A 19,665-nucleotide genomic window follows, 5' to 3' on the forward strand; every position below is an offset into this window, starting at 1 on the left:
CTTTGGTGACACTGCACAGTCTATGAATAAGCCCATGAAGAAACGCTGATTCACTGACTTTTTTATCATCAATCAACTATGTGTTGTGTAGGAACTACAGTGTTGTGAATGTTGAGAAGGGCCAAGTGGAGGTAAAGAGGATGTCCTGTCCCGGCAGCCGGATTAGCTGCCAGATGAAGATGCGTAACTCGCTGTGGATGGCCACTGAGGTACACACTCCCTGACAACACAAATACAAAATATGCGTCCATTAAGAAAATGTAGTGATCTTGGATATCTAATTACTCCTTGTGTAATTGCGATAGGAACAGGAGGTGTTCATCTACAGTCTGAAGGACATGTGTCCACTCAGTCAACCCCAGAAAGAGTTCTCCTGTCCAGCCGTCATCACCTGCCTGTTCCACGTCCCAGCAAGAGAGCAGGTCAGTGCACTCATGTGTCACTCAGCAGACGCTCAGTGCATCTCAGTACGGGTGCTCCCAAACCCAAACGTCCTTCTGATCTATGCCTTTTTCTTTGTCTTGCTCATGATGAGGATTTCAGTTATCCGCCTATGATTGGAGTAGTTTTTTTTATCATTTGTGCACATATTTGTAATTTGTTCAAATCAGATATATATTCACTTTGCCAGTCACATTTATTCTTTTTTAACATAATCATATATCTTCAATATGTGTAGTCTACCACAAAATATATGAGAAAGGACCTTTCTCGTGTCTCTTTCCTTTTCCATCAAATAATGTGTAAAACATTTAGGTTTAAAGCTTCTTATGAGCTCACAGGGCCTTCGGTACCACCTCCAGCCATTGTTACTTTACTCCTCATAATCACTTCTGCTATTTCTGCTCTTTAAAACATCTTGGTTTGACCATGACACACCAAGTTGTCTGTTGTTGGCTGCTCGAGGGAATCTAAGAGTCTAAACAAGTCTTTACATCTGCTTTGGTCAACATTATCCCCACCGGGGTCATACCTCGCCTTCTTTGCATTAAATTCAATTCAGTTTCATTCATCTAGCGCCAAATCACAACAAACGTCATCTCAAGATACTTCAATGATACAGTCCAATTCAAGCCAACAGATCGGGATAAAAGAGCAGTTTTGAGCATCTGTCAAAGGAAATTGCTGTGAGCCCCTGAAGAAACGTTTTGTCTCCAGTGAGAGGAAACCAGAGGATTAAGACTGACCTCAGCCTCCTCCGTACTGTACACTCCTCTGGGTCAGCAGCTCAGTTTCAGAGATGGCAGAGAGCTTTCAGTGGAGATAACAGATGTTTTTTTGATGTAACTCAGAGCACCTTCAGTAAGGTGTACACAGGGAATGAATGGCTCATCCATTCATTTGTGTTCAGGCTGTGTGCTTGATCAATCTGCTCGATAGCTGCTGGACTGGGCCTTGATGCCAGCCCGTGACCCCCTTTGAGCAGTTTTCTCCTTTCATTGTTCACACTAATTGATGCTGAAATGGAGAAGTCTGGGTCGTGATGCCGTTTCAGACTCCCTGCTGTGGAGCCTAACTGGCAATCTCAAGCTCTGGGTCACATGATCCCACCGGTAGCTTTAGTCTTCACTTGAATTGTTCGTCCTATTTGTTTTTGTTCAAATTCATTGAGGGCTCCGGATTAGAAATACTCGGTGCCCATTGGAAGCTACTCAGATCTTCCATTTTCAAACATATGTGGTGGCATAAGGAAGCTAACGGCATAGCTTCAGACTGGCTCAAGGTAACCGCGTAGCCTCACATTTTAGAGAATGACTGAATTAGATGTCGTCTGTTTCAACAGAGACACACAAAGTTCTTTTGAATGAATTATTTCTAATAGAGCCATTGGTAATGTAGTGTATAGTGCCACCTGCTACTACATCATGCAGCCTAATCTGCTGACTCCAAACCAACAGCAGTGGTGTTCGCATCACATTCACCATCCACGGGTGTTCGATCGAATTTTAAACCGTATTAGTGTTGGTGGGAACAATGCAAGGGGAAACTTATTGTTGAACTCAGATAGCCTTTATAAATGCAGACCATTTAACAAAAACAAGCCTGACAGGAAATGCTGAGCAGACACATTTCCAAAGTTTGCATGAAATGTGCTTCAGTGCTGAATGGAAACGCATCTGATGTTGTGTCTCATTTCTGGTTGTTGTACCTCTTTGCTCCTTCGTCACCTGAAACACATGCACTACGGCTGTGATATCATCCAAGTCTGTGGGGTTTCATCATTCCGACTTTGGGTGGAGTTTGGGACTGGGTCCCATAGGAAACCCATAGCAAAGCAGCTGTGCTTAGCGGCACTGTTCCCTGCGTCAAACCTGCGTGTGCAGCTGGGCTAAAAGCACCACTACCTCGGGCCCTCTTCTGAACAGCTAAATGCAAAGTCAGTACTGGGACTCAAGCCCTGTAGTAGCTCGTGGAACTGCCTATCAGCCAAGTGACCCATTACTTTTGAGTCTGTGGAAACTAATACAATGTGGGAATAGTGTCTGTAATTCTTTAAAGGCTAATAGCATGTTTTATGCATTGGAATAACAAACATTTCACATCCATTGTAGGGAGTGAAAAATTAATTGTGTTGTTCATGATATATTTATCATGGACCTGATTTAAAGGTGTGTTTCTTATCTTTCTAGAGCCTGGCCAAAGTGTTTGCAGGGATGTCCGACGGCCTGGTGACTGTGTACAGCTTGGTGGAGGAGCTTCCTCTGGAAGGGGAGACCTACCTGTGTTCACATACTCTAAACAAGACCGTGTTTGGTCTGAAGGACTCGGATCCGAGGCAGAGACCTTATCCAGTCCGGAGCATGGCTCTGGTCAGCAGTGGCTCCCAGGTATGCAACTGAACCAGGACCATAAAGTCAGAAGCAGGATCCCGCAAACAGGCTGTTATGTTCTGGTGCTTGTGGTCCCCTCTTTCCTGCCCTCTCAGCCCCCAGCTGGTCCAGGCGTTGGCCGCCCTTCCTGCTTCTGCTTCTGCTTCTGGTTCTGGTTCTGGTTCTGGTTCTGCTTCTGCTTCTGCTTCTGCTTCTGCTTCTGGTTCTGGTTCTGGTTCTGCTTCTGCTTCTGCTTCTGCTTCTGCTTCTGCTTCTGCTTTTGCTTTTGCTTTTGCTTTTGCTTTTGCTTTTGCTTTTGCTTTTGCTTTTGCTTCTGGTTCTGGTTCTGGTGGAGGTTTCTTCCTGTTAAAAGGGAGTTTTTTCATCTCTGTCACCTCGTGCACGCTCAGGACGGGGGATTGGATGGGAGAGATCTGTTGGTTTCCTTTTCTAACTGGCATTGTATGAATTGGACTGTGGATTTGAATGAATTTGATTGGATTGGATTTGAATTGGCTTGAATTGGACGGTATCTTGGGATGAAATTAGTTTTGAATTGGTGCTTTATGAATAAAAGTGAAGTGAGTGAAAGCTGAACACTAACAACCTACCATGCTGCTCCACATGTTTCTACTTCAGTTATGGCTCTCCAATGGTCCTGGTGTGCTGATTATCAACTCTATGAGTCTTGAGGCAATTCGAAGGCTGGAACCCTACAACCCTCCGTCCTCCATAGTATCCATGGCAACCAGCTTCAGTCTGTGGGGAGAAGAAGCGGTGTGGACCCTGGATGACCTCACCAACACGCTGCTGCTGTTCCACGCCGCCTCCTACGAGCTGTGTGCCACGTACTGGTGAGGAGAGCTTTGACCCACACCTCTGTCACACGTCATCACATGGACGATGTGGGATTGGGAACGTTGGTTTGTGACAAACACAAACAATACTGCAGAGATCTTTTCATGTTGAAGAACAAATGTTGATTTCTGTTGACCCACATCCTCAGGCAGATTTAGTTAAATGTGATCATCCAGACAGCACTGTTTCCATACTATATTAGCAATAAATATATATATATATATATATATATATATATATATATATATAATATATTTATAGCCTTTTTAAAAACACCTTGTGAAGGCTTTTTTTTCTTTTTGAATAGTCATCATTTAGATGAACTAGAGGCTGTAGAAGGTAACTGAAGAAAACCAGCCCCTTTATGCTTTTCCCAAGGAGAATCTGTCAGCCGGTCGGCTGTAATGACAGCAGATCGCTTTCCAGATAAGAGAAGAGTAAACACACTTTCCTTTTAAGAAAACAGAACTTTGTAGCTTCTGGAAAACAGATGTGATTTGGGCAGATAATGATGATAGATGCAATGGACGTCTGACCTTTTCACAGAAGATTTGGCTCCGTCATCACTTGTCACTGCAGTAACTGGGCAGGCTGACTACTTCACACTACAGCCAATGGAGCAGAAGCTTTTGCTTTTCCGTAGCATTTTTAACATTTTGGTGGAGTCACTTGATGCCGTGCCAAGAAGTGGTGCACATAGAGCCCCTGAACCCTGCTCACCTTCCAGCTGAACACAGCTCTGTGTGGGGGCTCTTTTAAAGATCTTCTTCTGGTTTCAGCTGCGGGGACAGCAGTCCTCTGCGGGACGTCTTCACCGTGCGGCCCCCCACAGGGGTCAGCGTGGTGGGAACCTCTGACCTCAACCCCACCCATCAAAAAGACAAGCTGGAGAGGACCAATGGAGAGGTGACACTCATCTACAGCGAGGAGGCCGGCACTCAGATCATCCAGCACCAGGATTCGCTGACAGAGTACTGCTCCATATCCTCCGACTGCTCCCTGGATCCACTGCAGTTCGGTTCTTCAAGCACCAAAGACTTGTCCAACAGCGGCAGCATTGTACCACTGCCTGTAGGTCTGGAGGAGGCAGGCAAGGATCAGCAGACGCTCCGGCCCCCTGAGGCGTCGTGTGCTGCAGAGACCACCCCGCCCCCCACACCTCAGCTCCAAGCCTTCACTCTGCTGCCGGTGAACGGGACGCTGTGGATCCCCAGGTACAAAGCGAGCAGCACACATGCAGGGGAGGGACTGCAGAACACGAGTGGCTCTCATCTGTGGTCTGCAGTAATATCACTGAGCACCAACAGGCTGGTGTTCTATCATTTAAGAGAGTTTTTAAGCCTATTTACAGAAATCAAATCAAATCAAATTTATTTATATAGCACATTTCATGTACAAACAGTTCAAAGTGCTTCACATAAAATAAAAGCATTGCAGCATGGAGTGGAAGAAGCATTATAAATACATAAAAGAATATAAAGAGAAACGAATAGAATAATTTAAATGAATTTAAAAACAAGCAACAGTCTAGATAAGTTCAAAGATACCGTGCAGATTTCATGCATAGACACATGAGAACAGAAATGTTTTTAACCTGGATTTAAAAATGTCTCCATTTGGTGAAAGTTTAATCTCCACTGGCAGTTTGTTCCACTTGTTTGCAGCATAACAGCTAAATGCTGCTTCTCCATGTTTAGTCTGGACTCTGGACTGGACCAGCTGACCTGAGTCCTTGGATCTAAATGACTATGATCTAAATACAGGATAAATGAAAAGATTCTGAAGAGTTGTACCATCACAAATTTGCACAATAACAAATGTAGTTCAAAAATCTGCCGCCGTCTGTTTGGCATCTGAAAAGCGAGCTGGGACATAATATGACAACTATTCCCATTGTAGTGTAGCTAAGCTCTGTTCCATATTCCTGATCTCATGCCACTCTTTGTGTCTTCTGCTGTTGCTGCTCTCAGTGTTCATGTGAGAAGCTCAGTGCGGGCAGGTGGATTATGCTGATTCTTGCACTGTGTGTTGTTGGCAGGCGTGGAGGTGACGTGATAATCATTGAGATGCAGTCACATGCTGATCAGCTAAGGGGGCGTGTCGTTGCTGTGCTCAGCCCACCTGGATGTTCCTCTCTGGGGTAAGCTCACTTCCTGTAGGCTCTGTTAGGCTGTGCTTTGCTGTGCAGTGAAAATGATCTCACACCTTATCATCTAGGTTGTTCAGATAATCTGAATGTTTCCCAGAGCCACTCAGTCAGCTAGTTAACCAGCTAAGGTTCTGAGTTGGGAGCATTTTTTAACCTCACTGTGCTGCATTGTTGGCTAGCAGAACATTCTCAGCAGCATTTCAGCCTTGGTAGCCCCAGAAGGAGCGACTCACTGACTGGGTTTCCACACCTTCTCACACACTGCGGCCTCACATACATCACATCTCCTGCCTGCAGTTCACAAAGGCTAGAACTGTGCTAACATTGCTGAAAGGAAAAAAAAAGGAAAAAACTTTGTGTCTTACTTTGGTTCAACTCAGAAGTTGAGAAAAAAAAGCCAAGCCTTCCACACGTTTCTGAAAAGTGAGGGGAAGCTATAAGATCAGCCAGCCTCCTGCCTCTGGATCTACCTGGACCTTCAACCTTTGTCAGCTTTTGGAAAACTCAGCATCTCATTCCAGAAACAGAGCTACAGAAAGGATGTGTGTGGTGGGGGGGGGGGGGGTGTTGGTTCTTCTTCTACTGGCTCACCCTAAACAGCTTCTGTAAGAAGCAGCCAGTACGTGATGCACCTGTAACACCTGAGATGAGTTTTCAGAGCTGCAGTTGTTTTATCCCAGAGCCTGACAGGCAGCTCCAGTGTGACGGGACGTTTCCTCCACTCCAGACATCATGCGAAGGCCCTGCATGTTGGCTTTCTATCAGCCTGTATATGTCGCTACGCAGCAGAACAACTGGACCTGCTGAGTTTGCTGAAGATATTTCAGCTCTTATCTGAAAGGAGTCCCCATACATATGTATAGAATGGCTAGATGTGTTACGTCTGAGTTTAGAACGTCCGCAAAAGTCGGCCATCTTACCACAGGGTGAGATGTCCGGGAGACAGTCAAACCTGAGGTAACCATAGTTACGGTAAGTGATCTGCTCTGACGCTATTACTCTGATTTTACACTATTTTACATACTAAAAGACCCTGTGCGAAATTTTATTTATTCGGTCATCTGTGCAATAATTCACGTCACTACTGTGCAATATCTTATCTATTTATGGTCAGACTATGTGCATACAATGTGTAATTAACACAAGTGTAGTGCAATATGGGCAATAACTCAACCATAGTGCTATAACTTATTTTATATATCTTGCATAGCCTATATTCTTTTTTACACTTTGTTTTAGATTATTCAATATTAATTATATTTTAATTATATATTATATTAATTATTCTATTATACTGTATTTTAGATTTATAGAGATCCTATGTGTGTGTTTGGAGCTACTGGGGACTTGAATTTCCCTGAGGGAGTCATCCCAAGGGATAAATAAAGTTGAGTCATGGGGCAAATAAACGTGAAATATTTAGGTTTTTATTTAAAAAAAATAAATATGGACTTCGTCTGTAGTGTGATAATTAGCTTACTACTTTGATGTTTATAATAACCTAAACGTTTGAGAATTAAGCAAGTTATGTCTCGAATGTTTGATGTTTGTAAGATGGCCGCCATCTGCGGACGTTCCACTCCGTTGACCAGCAACGCGGATGAGACATCTAGCCATTCTATGCATATCTATGGGAGTCCCTACCTCCAGTACGTGGTGTAAGGTGATCAGCTATGAATGCAGGTGTGAGTCCACCAAAGGTGCAGGGATAAGTCCCAAAGAACTGGAGCCCAGCTGGAGATGGAGGGCCTGTCAGAGTCCTGCAGTCATGTGCTGACGGACGTCCTGGAGCAGGTAGAACACCTACAGGTCCAGGTTCTGTCGGACCTCAGGCAGCATGGTGGGCACCTTGAGGCTGAGTCAACACACACGTGTGAGTGGGCTCGGGATGCATGCGGACCACATGTCCTCTCCTCCCTGAATACTTTGCCCGGAATCACTCTGGCTTTGTCCCAGAGTTCTTGGGTTTAGTTCATAGCTTTTCTTAGGAAAAGTAAACATTCGACCACAGAGAAATGGAGTTATTTACCAGAAGTCAGGCGAGTCAACTCCACCGACAGTGCGGTGAGTGTCCTCTGGCGTCTCAGGAGGAGCTACTTCTGACAACTCTCCTCTAGCTTCTAGGAAGAGCAGATTCCAGCACACATGCTGCAGCCATTTGAGCTCTTTGCCCACGCTGCCCCGCTCCCTCCCTGATGGATTTCTGCCCCCCCCCCTTCTTTTCCTTTCCCTCAGGATCCTTGAGGAGGCAGCACTGGTGGCAAAGGACACAGTTGTATGTGGCTTTCAGAGGGAAAACACGGAGTGGTGCCTGGTTGTCTGGCGGGCCTGGGGTGGCTGCGAGCTGGAAATCTTCTACCGGTCCTACGAGGAACTCGGCCACCTGGAGAGCAACACGAGGAGAAGAAGGTAGCTGTTGTGCTGCACCAGCAGTGAGCAGAATTCCATCTGTGTATGGTGGCTGAGCTCAGGGGAGTATGCACCGACAGGCTGGCAGTGTTCAGAGCAGGGGCCACCACCTGTCCCTCACTGCAGGCCCCTGTGCCAGTATGTGCACTAAGGCCTTAGTACTCTTACAGCACACACCCAGAGTGTGAGAATAAAAGCTGGGGCCTTTATTTCAGCTCAGCCTGCAGCTCAGGATGTGTTCCAGCCTTTCAGTCTGTTTTTACTCCAACATTTCTGTCGTTGAGCTGGGCCCCTGGGGGAGCTGGGCCCCTGGAGGAGCTGGGCCCCTGTGGAAGCTGGGCCCCTGGGGGAGCTGGGCCCCTGGGGGAGCTGGGCCCCTGGAGGAGCTGGGCCCCTGGAGGAGCTGGGCCCCTGGAGGAGCTGGGCCCCTGGATCTGCCGGTGGACAGAGACGTCCCTGTTGGATAAATACTGATGAATGCAGCAGGGACCCTGACCCCCCCCCCCCCCACACACACACACACACACACACACACACACACAAACACTCAGAGCACAGTGCGGTCAGCCGTGGGCTTGCTGCTCGTCTCTCAGGGTCCTCTGGAAGTCATCAGAACAGCTGTTCTTAGGGCCGAGGCAAACTTCTTCTTCTGAGCTAGCAGGCCTCAGCGGTACAGTTTGTGCACCGCAGCGTGCACTGGACAGACGCATGCCCTTCTCTATACAAACTACTATGAACTGGCTCACTGTATTTCTCTTATGTGCGAGGTCCAGAGTCGTCAGAATGTGTGCGTTAGAACCTGTGTTACTGTCACCATGACAACGATTAAAACTGTGCAGATCCTCATCTATGGTCAAACAGTTTGGATGTGAAACTTTGTAAAGTCTGCAGAAACAGAGACTGATGAAGCCTGCAGCATTTTAACGGCAGCTCCGCTCCTCAGTCTGCAGAAGAGACCAAACTCTGCATCTGCCCCTCACCACATATCAGCAGATCTGGAGAGCGTAGTGAGGGTTGGACTCTCAGAAACGATACATCATGTGTGCAGCTTGTTGGAAGTAACACTGATGTGTCACCAAATGCAGCTCAACACATTCAGATTTATTCCATCTGAACAGAAGTGATACATGTTTAGGTGCTGAACAGACCGTTCAACCTACAGACTGTGTGAAAGGAAGGATTTAATTGTTCTTTTGGCCTGTGGTAAAACAAACTGGAACTGTTTAACTTAATGATTTAGATTATCACTTAACTCTGACATTTCCCTTTAAAGGGAAATGTTATGACCCTGAGAGAGGCCACGCATACACAGGCAGAACATGCAGACTCCACACAGAAAGAACCAGCCGGGATTCCAACCTGCAACCCTCTGCTGTGAGCTGACGGTGCTGACCACCCTGCAGCCCACCTGCTGGGAAATATTCATCCATGTTTTCATTTGCATTTGAAAAAAAAAAAAAAAAAGTTTCAGTGCAATCTGTTGGTTTCCTTAGCTAGGAAACTGTTTTTGAATTAGCTCTATATGAACGAATTGGATTATTTTATGAATAATTATGATTACAATTAATTGAATTCCAATTGGCTTGAATTGAACTTTATTATCTAAGTGCCTTGAGATGACATTTGTTGTATTTGGCGCTATATAAATAAAAATGAATTGAATTGAATTTGGCGATCAGTTCATTTCGTTTGCTGAGTCACAGATGTAACATGGATGTGAAGCGTTAAATATTTGACAGATTATTCATCTACTGTAATGCATGATAAAGGTGCTGTAAGAGAAGTTGAACATAATCATTATTGAATAAAGGTTTTTGAATAATTCCGTTTCCTTCCTCTGACATGTTGGATCCTAGTTTAAAGGTGAAGGGGAGTGTCTGAGGAAGTCACTGTGCCGGATGGATTCAGTTCAGTTCCGTATTCACTGAACTTCTCCACATGTTGCCGCCTTATGGCCACAAACACAGGTGTGTGTCATACCAACACAAAGTGGCACACAACTGTAAAGTATTCATGATTTTACCAATAAAAAACTGAAAAGTATTCAAGCCCTTTTCTCTGAGTGCAACCAATTGCCTTCAGAAGTTGCCTGATGATTGCTGAATGATGGAATGTTGACCTCATGACTAAACAGAGCCCACCTGTGTGGAAGCTGAGCTTAGTGGTCCGGTCCTCTCCCAGGGGATCGGGTGCCTTTCCAACTCACGGGTCCCTGGGTCCCGCGCTCGATTCATGCTAGGGTCACCTGGGGCCTCTGCCGGGGGCCTCCGCCTGGGGCCTCCGCCTGGGGCCTCTGCCGGGGGCCTCCGCCTGGGGCCTCTGCCGGGGGCCTCTGCCGGGGGCCTCTGCCGGGGGCCTCTGCCGGGGGCCTCCGCCTGGGGCCTCTGTCTGGGGCCTCCGCCTGGGGCCTCCGCCTGGGGCCTCTGTCTGGGGCCTCTGTCTGGGGCCTCTGTCTGGGGCCTCTGTCTGGGGCCTCCGTCTGGGGCCTCTGTCTGGGGCCTCTGTCTGGGGCCTCTGTCTGGGGCCTCTGTCTGGGGCCTCCGCCTGAAGCCTCTGTCTGGGGCCTCTGTCTGGGGCCTCTGTCTGGGGCCTCTGCCGGGGGCCTCCGCCTGGGGCCTCTGTCTGGGGCCTCCGCCGGGGGCCTCTGTCTGGGGCCTCCGCCGGGGGCCTCTGCCGGGGGCCTCTGTCTGGGGCCTCTGTCTGGGGCCTCCGCCGGGGGCCTCTGCCGGGGGCCTCTGTCTGGGGCCTCTGTCTGGGGCCTCTGTCTGGGGCCTCTGTCTGGGGCCTCTGATCAGTAAGAGGATGTGATATGGTTTACAATGTGAAGTGTGTATATAAGAAGAAATTCAGTGATATTTAATAATCCAAGAGGAACAAAAAGGTCCCACAGAACACAAAGGAAATGATTTAATACGTCTTAAGATGAAGGAAGTTAAAGCTCATGTTTGGTGTCAGCAACACAGGAAGCTGCTTCCTGCTAAGAAGTTTTCTGTTCAGACTTCAAACTCAGATGGGATCAATCACCGCAGCAATGAAATGCTCACAGCAGCACGACAAGCACACGAGTTATTCCTCTATTATCTGAGATTCATTGTATGTGTAAATGGAACATTTTTGTCTTTCTTTGGTAATATATCATACCAACTAGTTGCTTATTTCGTTCATATTTTACATGTAAAGTTCAAATCTGTTCATTGAAAAGACAAGCACTTTCATTTAGAAACGTTCTCCACTGTGGGATCAATAAAGTTTGATCTCATCTTCTCTTTTATTGTTGAACAGCTGAAGAGCAGCTTCAGCTTCCTGAACATTGTGTCTGCACACTGGTGGTAAACGTGTTTAAGAGATATTCGGGCTGATTCTGAAGCGTGCCTGACAGGAAGCTAAAACAGAAGGAAAGACCATCATAGTTTTTGCTAACACGGACAGTAGCACTGCGTCGGCGGACAGAACTCTGTTGCATGTACACCATGTTATTTAATGATGGATTTTTTTCTTTTTGGGGGATTTTTCTTCCAGGTGCAGTATGTTAAGTATGAAAGCAATATGAGCAAATTCTGTTGGGAAACATTTCTGACCAAAACGAACAAGTTGTGTAAACAGGATGACGCTGTTGGAAAGACGTTTGCCCAGCAGTCAACATGGTGGGACCCCAGATATGATGAATGTTGCTCTGTGGGCTGAAGCCGCTCCGAGTCCTTCGTATCTCTGCTGCCTGCATTTTAACGGACTTATCACGCATGTATGAATTAGATTTGATTACAATAAATTGAATTCTAATTGACTTGAATTGCATTGTATATGTGAAGTGCCCTGAGATGACACTTGTTGTAATTCAGCGTTTTCTAAATGAAAATGAACAGGAGCATCAGACAGGAGAGGGCAGTAGAGAGATGATATCAGAGCTCATCCTCTCCATGAACATTTGTCTTGGTACATTTTTATGTCATAGGTCTCATCTGGTTATAATCAATGTGGTCCATGTTAGAACCAGAATGAGATTTGATTGATTTATTTCTAGTTAAATTTTGCAAATATAAAAATGCATTTAACAAAATGCATTCTGAATGGCAGCGTGTTTATTATCCTCCAATCCAAAATCACACAATCCAGACCCCACTGTGAGTAATGTACAGGCAGCCATAGCACTGAAAGCCTTGGAATACACATGAAGCTTCACACAGACGCACAGCATCACCACACAGGATGCATGTCTGAACAGTGATTCACCCTTTCATGTGACAGGAACACATTCACTAACCAACAAACAGGAAATGAAGATATAATGAAACACTTGTTGCTGACATTGGAGAACTGTATTAGCTGGCTAACTAGATGCATCTTAACATCTATAAAACCAGATGAACCCAATAGGTTGGTCAGACTACAAGCATGTCTTAAAGACATAAAGACCTGGATGACTCAGAACTGTCTGCTTCTAAATTCAGACAAAACTGAAGTCGTTATCTTTGGACCTGAGCGTTTCAGGGAGAAATTGTCTAGCTATATAGTTACTCTAGATGGTATTTCCTTGGCTTCTAGTTCTACAGTGAGGAACCTTGGAGTTATTTTTGACCAGAACTTATCATTTGACTCGCATATAAAACAGGTTTCTAGGACTGCCTTCTTTCATCTTCGTAATATTGTTAAAATCAGGAACATCTTGTCTCAGAGTGATGCAGAAAAACTGCTCCATGCATTTGTTACTTCAGGATTGGACTACTGTAATTCTTTATTATTGGGCTGTCCCACATATTCTCTGAAAAGCCTCCAGCTGATCCAAAATGCTGCAGCCAGAGTTTTGATGAGAACTAACAGGAGAGATCATATTTCTCCAGTTTTAGCTTCTCTTCATTGGCTCCCTGTTAAATTCAGAGTAGAATTTAAGATTCTTCTCCTTACATATAAAGCTCTTAATGACCGAGCTCCATCATATCTTAAAGATCTCATTGTAAGATATTTTCCTAACAGAGCACTTCGTTCCCAAACTGCAGGTTTACTTGAGGTTCCCAGAGTTTCTAAAAGTAGAATGGGAGGCAGAGCCTTCAGTTATCAGGCCCCTCTCTGTGGAACCAGCTGCCAGTAAATGTCCAGGAAGCAGACACCCTTTCCACTTTTAAGACCAGGCTTAAAACTTTCCTTTTTTATAAAGCTTATAGTTAGGGATGGCTCAGGTGGTCCTGAAACATCCCATAGTTAAGGCTGATTCATACTCGGCGCAACCTCGCTCATACTAGCTGGTCGCAAATGGCGCAAACGGTCACGTGTCCCAAAATTCCGCCACGCCCCCCTTCGCAAGCTAGAAAATCCTCGCGCGGCGCAAGGGCGCGCACACAACTTTTTTTCTGACTTCGCGCGCGCTCAACCGGAAACAGCTGACAAAGAAAAAGAAAAAATGAACACTGCAGAGACCGCGGTGACCGAGAGGCTGCGCCTCTACAAACATCTGTACGACACGTCTATGAAGTTACACTGGGACAACGTTTGACAAAGTTCGTCTTGTTGCAAAGGACGAACATTCCACCTTCTCTTCTGTTTTTGCCGCAGCCGCTTAGCTCTGAGATACATATACAGTTCTACACCCAGAGTAAATTCATTCCGCATCAGATGTGCCAGCTTCTGCTGACGTGACACCACAGGTGGCATTGTGTATGCTTTCTTCGTATGCTTTCTTCGTCCGGTTCTTCAGCTTGTTTCCTCAACAGTGACGCCCGCTGGTCTGGAGAGAACTGCAAATGTGACGCATACTCGGCGCAAACTGCGCTTATGAGCTGAAGGAACTGTGAAGGGGCTGGCGCTTTCGATGACGTCATTAATGGTTCTCGAGCCAGAACAGTTGCGCGTTTGCGCCGAGTATGAATCAGCCTTTAAGCTTCTATAGGCCCAGCCTGCTGGGGGGCCTCATCTGTCACACCTTTCCTCACTTTACTCTCTTTATGTATATGTGACATTATTGTGGTCATTAACTCGTGTTTCCCTGTTCCAACAGGTATCCTTTGAATGGTGTTACAGTGTTTGTTGTCCCCCCTTTCTGTCTTCTCAAACCCCAGCTGGTGGAGGCGGATGGCCACCCTTCCTGGTTCTGGTTCTGCCAGAGGTTTCTTCCTGTTAAAAGGGAGTCGTTTCTCTCCACAGTCGCCTCAGGCACGCTCAGGCCGGGAGATTGGGCCGAAAAACAAAAAGTTTTCAGTGCAATCTGTTGGTTTCCTTAGCTAGGAAATTGTTTTTGAATTGGCTCTATATGAACGAATTGGGTTATTTTATGAATAATTATGATTACAATGAATTGAATTCCAATTGGCTTGAATTGGACTTTATTATCCAAGTGCCTTGAGATGACATTTGTTGTAATTTGGCGCTATATGAATAAAAATGAATTGAATTGAATTGAACCCAGACAAGGAAGTCAGTGAAATTATTAACTGTCACATGACATTGGTTTTGTCCAGTGAATATTAGGCATCATACTTTTCTTTCGCACACACAGTATAGACAGAAAAAGGTCAAAATACCTTCAGGACATGACTCACCCTGCATGGTTCACACAGCCACTGAATGGAACTGGTAGTTCTGATGTGGAACTGAATTAATGGAATATACTTCGTATTATGAAGCAATGCTTGCACACCAGATAACAGTGGTTGTTTATGTTGTCAGAGCTGTTACAAGCGTCAGTAAGATGTCTCAATATCTCATGAATGCACATGAACTTCACACGTCAAGCCTCCAGTCAGCTTGTCAGACCCCAAATAAAGCCCCCTGTCTGTGAAGACCACCCCTCTACAAGCTGAAACCTCTATGGGCTGATGCTTTTTTTCCCCCCTGGCACCACACATGTAGGTTTGACTTATTTCATTCAATTCAATTCAATTCAGTTTTAATATATAGCTCCAGATTACAACACATGTCATCTCAAGGCACTTCAATAACACAGTCCAATTCAAGCCAATTGGAGTTCAATTCATTGTAATCATAATCAAATCAAATCCAATTAATTAAATTCAAAATGAACCCAATTCGTTCATATAGAGCCAATTCAAAAACTAATTTCCTAGCTAAGGAAACCAACAGATTGCATTGAAACTTTTTCTTTTTCGGTCCAATCTCCCGTCCTGAGCGTGCCTGAGGCGACTGTGGAGAGAAACGACTCCCTTTTAACAGGAAGAAACCTCTGGCAGAACCAGACTCAGGAAGGGTGGCCATCCGCCTCCACCAGCTGGGGTTTGAGAAGACAGAAAGAGGGGACAACAAACACTGTAACACCATTCAAAGGATATCTGTTGGAACAGGGAAACACGAGTTAATGACCACAATAATGTCACATATACACAAAGAGAGTAAAGTGAGGAAAGGTGTGACAGATGAGGCCCCCCAGCAGTCTAGGCCTATAGCAGCTTAACTATGGGATGTTTCAGGATCACCTGAGCCATCCCTAACTATAAGCTTTATCAGAAAGGAAAGTTTTAAGCCTGGTCTTAAAGGTTGTGTGGTGGAAATTTTAGTGAGGCACAGAGTCAGTTATTTTCTTCTGAGGAGATAAGAGGCTTTTATAATAATATCTTGCAAGAGAGAACAACACAGTACAGAGCTGCTCTGACCACTGAGACAAAGACAATTCAGTTATAATGCAGATTGTGGCACCATCGCTCCTTTGATATAGTTGAGCGTTCTTATCTACTTTTCCTCCCTAACTACAGCCGAGGCCACACTGACACTGCTCCCAGTACCATCTTCCCTACCTATCCTCCCTAAAAGTGCAGCTGTCTGATTCTCTATCTATTCTAACAAGCCCACCATTGTATAAGAGGATTTGAGAGAAAACAGGACAGGGTGGTCAGGAGGTTATAGGTTATACACAGTAACACTCAATACAATGCATATAAGAATTCATTTTCCTTAACACCAGAGAGGGTGTCTGCTTCCTGAAGCCAAACTGGCAGCTGGTTCCACAGAGAGGGGTCTGATAACTGAAGGCTCTGCCTCCCAAACTGGCAGCTGGTTCCACAGAGAGGGGTCTGATAACTGAAGGCTCTGCCTCCCAAACTGGCAGCTGGTTCCACAGAGAGGGGTCTGATAACTGAAGGCTCTGCCTCCCAAACTGGCAGCTGGTTCCACAGAGAGGGGCCTGATAACTGAAGGCTCTGCCTCCCAAACTGGCAGCTGGTTCCACAGAGAGGGGCCTGATAACTGAAGGCTCTGCCTCCCAAACTGGCAGCTGGTTCCACAGAGAGGGGCCTGATAACTGAAGGCTCTGCCTCCCAAACTGGCAGCTGGTTCAGCAGAGAGGGGCCTGATAACTGAAGGCTCTGTTATCCATTCACATTCAGTCATTCAGAATGTCCGAAGCAACTTACAAGAGAGGAAACAACATCCAATGCAGTAGGACACCCTGGTCTATATTTTAACTGCTAAATCAAAATGAAGCTGTTTAAAGTATTAGAGTATTAGTAGAACAGCCACAGAATTCCAGTTTTGGGGTATTTGGGGGTGTTAGAGGTCTCTGAAGGAGCCCCTGCGCTGAGGCCGGCTCTACACAGGGGCAAGAGGGAGCATTGCCCCCTTAAATAAATGTCCTGCCCCTCAAAACAACATTTTTGGAAGTTGAGAAAGCACATTTTAATATATCCACAAAATAAATATCACAAGTTGACAAAATTAACTGCAGTAGCAGCAGAATCCGCCGAAAAAGGGCCAGGATACAGCATCAGCTCCAGGTCATCTCCCTGCGCCTCCGCTGGGAGTATCTTCACAGGCACACCCCTCCCCCCTCAGCCCCCAGGAAACATCCAATCACTGATGGTGTGCAAAGAGCCAGGACGTAGCATGACTGTGTGGTGTCAGGTTTCAGCACAGAGCGTCAAGACTTTAAAGAAGCTGCCAAATTCTGCCAAATTCGGGGTGTTTTCTTAGTCACTCAAGCACAGAGACGAGTGTCCACGTCCACTGCATGTAACAGACTGAGGACAGATGACCTGTCTGACAGCCCTACTGTACAGAAAGCCCCGCCCCAGGCTGGAGCTCTGCACTCTTTGGTTTCATATAATCACAGCGGTTGTTACAAAGCCAGCATACTTATTTTCCACTCCAGATTCCAGCAGCTCAGAAAGAGGAACTTAATGCTGTGATGCATAGGTGTTAGCACTGATGCTAGCAGCAACGATGCTGCTGCCAGCACATCAGAGACAGCAGCTAGCTTAACTACACCTTTACCATCAGCAAGCACTGCTTCTGCACCGAATTCAAGTAAGATGGATTTGGTGAGCTGGTCTTTAAATGCTATTGATCAAATTTTCTCAACCGCGAAGATGAGGAAAGGAGAAGCCTCATGCCCCGACGGGACATTCTTCGCTGGATACTCGGAGGACGTCTGGGGGAAGTGGTGTACCGTGTGTTTGGCGATGCTGTCTGTCGAGGACGCGGAAGATGTCTACATATTCGGATTTATGATACTCGGGTTCCTCCTGTTTGGAGTTTGAGGATACCTGGTATTTCGTGAAATTAAGAGATCGTGGAAAGCAGGCCTGGAATTTCGTCATTTTAGGGGCAAGGCCACTTGGCCTTTTGAGTTGTCAATTTTTTAAGGGCACAAAGGCCAAAAGCCAGGGCACCAAGGCCATAAATTAAAACAATGATTTAACATATGATATGAAGTGACTACGATTGTATATGCATTTACAATACTTTTATATATACTTATTAAGCATTTAATGTACACCAAATTGCAATTAAACAATTTTTTTATTAAAACTACACAGGATTCTTATAGCACAGACATGTTTGGCTCACTGTGAGACTGTGGTAGTGGGCCTACGTTGAAAGGACGTCACTTACAATGTAAGTGAATGGCAGTTGCTATGCTAAGCTAACTAAGCTAGTTCTGGCCAGTGGGTGTAATGTATTTTTTTTGTGGACAGTTTAGGCATGCCACAAGACATGTGAATGGGTATTTTGATTGCGTTTTGAAAATGGGGCGATATCATTTATATCCACTAGCCACAGACAGATGAGAGCCACTGAATTCATTTGATCAATTTATTAACTAAAGCTTTAAATTAATTTTACAGTGAAATTGGGAATGTACATCCAATTAAAATAATTACAATAATTAAACTTATGTACATACAAAACTTATTCTAACATTTCATTACTCCTCAACCCTCACAGACTATTCAGGGTCACATTTTTTGTACATAAAAAAAATAACTTTAAAACTGACCTATATTCATGTGAACCCTGAATCTACAAAAATGGAAATATTTAACAACTTTCTAACCATGTTTTAGTGCAGATAATGCACAAAATTAAACACAAAACTATGTGCAGAGACTAATTATGGAATTATGGATACTGTGAAATGCTTAAACATCGTCCGAGCTCTCTGAACTGTCTTCGGATCCATCTAAATCAGTTCCATTTTTCCCTTTTCTCACAAAGTGTGGCCGGCGTGTGCGCAAACTGTCACCATGCCAGATTCAATATATTCAAAATATCATCCTCCTCCCCTCCTTTGGCAGGCATATCTTTTCTCTTCACGGCCGGCTGTCCCAACCGCGTGTATCCTTTTTCCAACCCAGTTTAGACAAAACCACGCCCACTTCCGCAGTACGGAAGCCGCGTGTGGAAGCCGCGTATGCCGACGCGAAGCAGCAGCTACACGCACGCTGTGTAAAAGCAGTCATTTAGTAATGTTAATTTATTGTCAGCAGCTACACGAACGCTATCATTTAGTAATGTTAATTTATTGTCATGACAGTGTTGTTTCACGTGCTTGACTGATTACTTTCTGTTAAATATTCTAGCGATCGCCTATGTGCTAGGCTATCGCATATCTTTAGTGTGTAAAGCAGTCAGTTTAGTAATGTTAATTTATTGTCATGACAGTGTTGTTTCACGTGCTTGACTGGTTACTTTCTGTTAAATATTCTAGCGATTATCTCCTATCATGCCCGAATATTTTAATAATGTTAATAAATTGTTAATAAATCTTTCTTTTCATGGGACAACACCAAACTAACATGATAATAACTTACTTGCTAGTACCGCAGGGGATTTCTGGCAAGCTGTAAAAAATATGTATGAGATAACGTAAGATGATTAGCTAGACTGTATCTAGTATTATTAACTATTGATTATTCTTAATTATTAATATTGATTATTCTTAATTATTAATAACATGCTAACGTACCAAAGAAGCTCTGCATATGTATGATCATCTATGTATGTCATCCTGAAAGGGGCGAATTTACGGTTTACGATTACGACTGATAAGACTGATAAGCGCGGCAGGCGCGTGCGGCGAGTTCGCGTTCTCTCTCCCTTCCCGACTAGGCTTCCGTACTGCGGAAGTGGGCGTGGTTTTGTCTAAACTGGGTTGGAAAAAGGATACACGCGTCCCAACCATCGCCACATTTTGTTAGTGTTTGCGTCTGTATTTGTACC

General features: G+C 45.1%; 1 protein-coding gene across 3 annotated transcripts in view; it reads left to right on the forward strand.

Moving 5' to 3' along the window:
- The window catches only part of lrrk1 (leucine-rich repeat kinase 1), a 116,843-nt gene extending 106,795 nt beyond the window's left edge, over window positions 1-10,048 (forward strand). For all 3 annotated transcript variants that reach the window (XM_075460818.1, XM_075460912.1, XM_075460997.1), the window contains 7 exons: window positions 92-209; window positions 306-422; window positions 2,631-2,828; window positions 3,450-3,664; window positions 4,448-4,882; window positions 5,707-5,808; window positions 8,053-10,048. In XM_075460818.1, coding sequence (XP_075316933.1) covers window positions 92-209; window positions 306-422; window positions 2,631-2,828; window positions 3,450-3,664; window positions 4,448-4,882; window positions 5,707-5,808; window positions 8,053-8,230 — 1,363 coding nt within the window. In that variant the 3' untranslated portion in view covers window positions 8,231-10,048. The remainder of the gene's footprint in view (window positions 1-91; window positions 210-305; window positions 423-2,630; window positions 2,829-3,449; window positions 3,665-4,447; window positions 4,883-5,706; window positions 5,809-8,052) is intronic.
- The last annotated feature ends 9,617 nt before the right edge of the window (window positions 10,049-19,665 follow it).

This window comes from Odontesthes bonariensis, chromosome 1 (genome assembly GCF_027942865.1).
Source record: "Odontesthes bonariensis isolate fOdoBon6 chromosome 1, fOdoBon6.hap1, whole genome shotgun sequence".
Lineage (NCBI taxonomy): Eukaryota > Metazoa > Chordata > Actinopteri > Atheriniformes > Atherinopsidae > Odontesthes > Odontesthes bonariensis.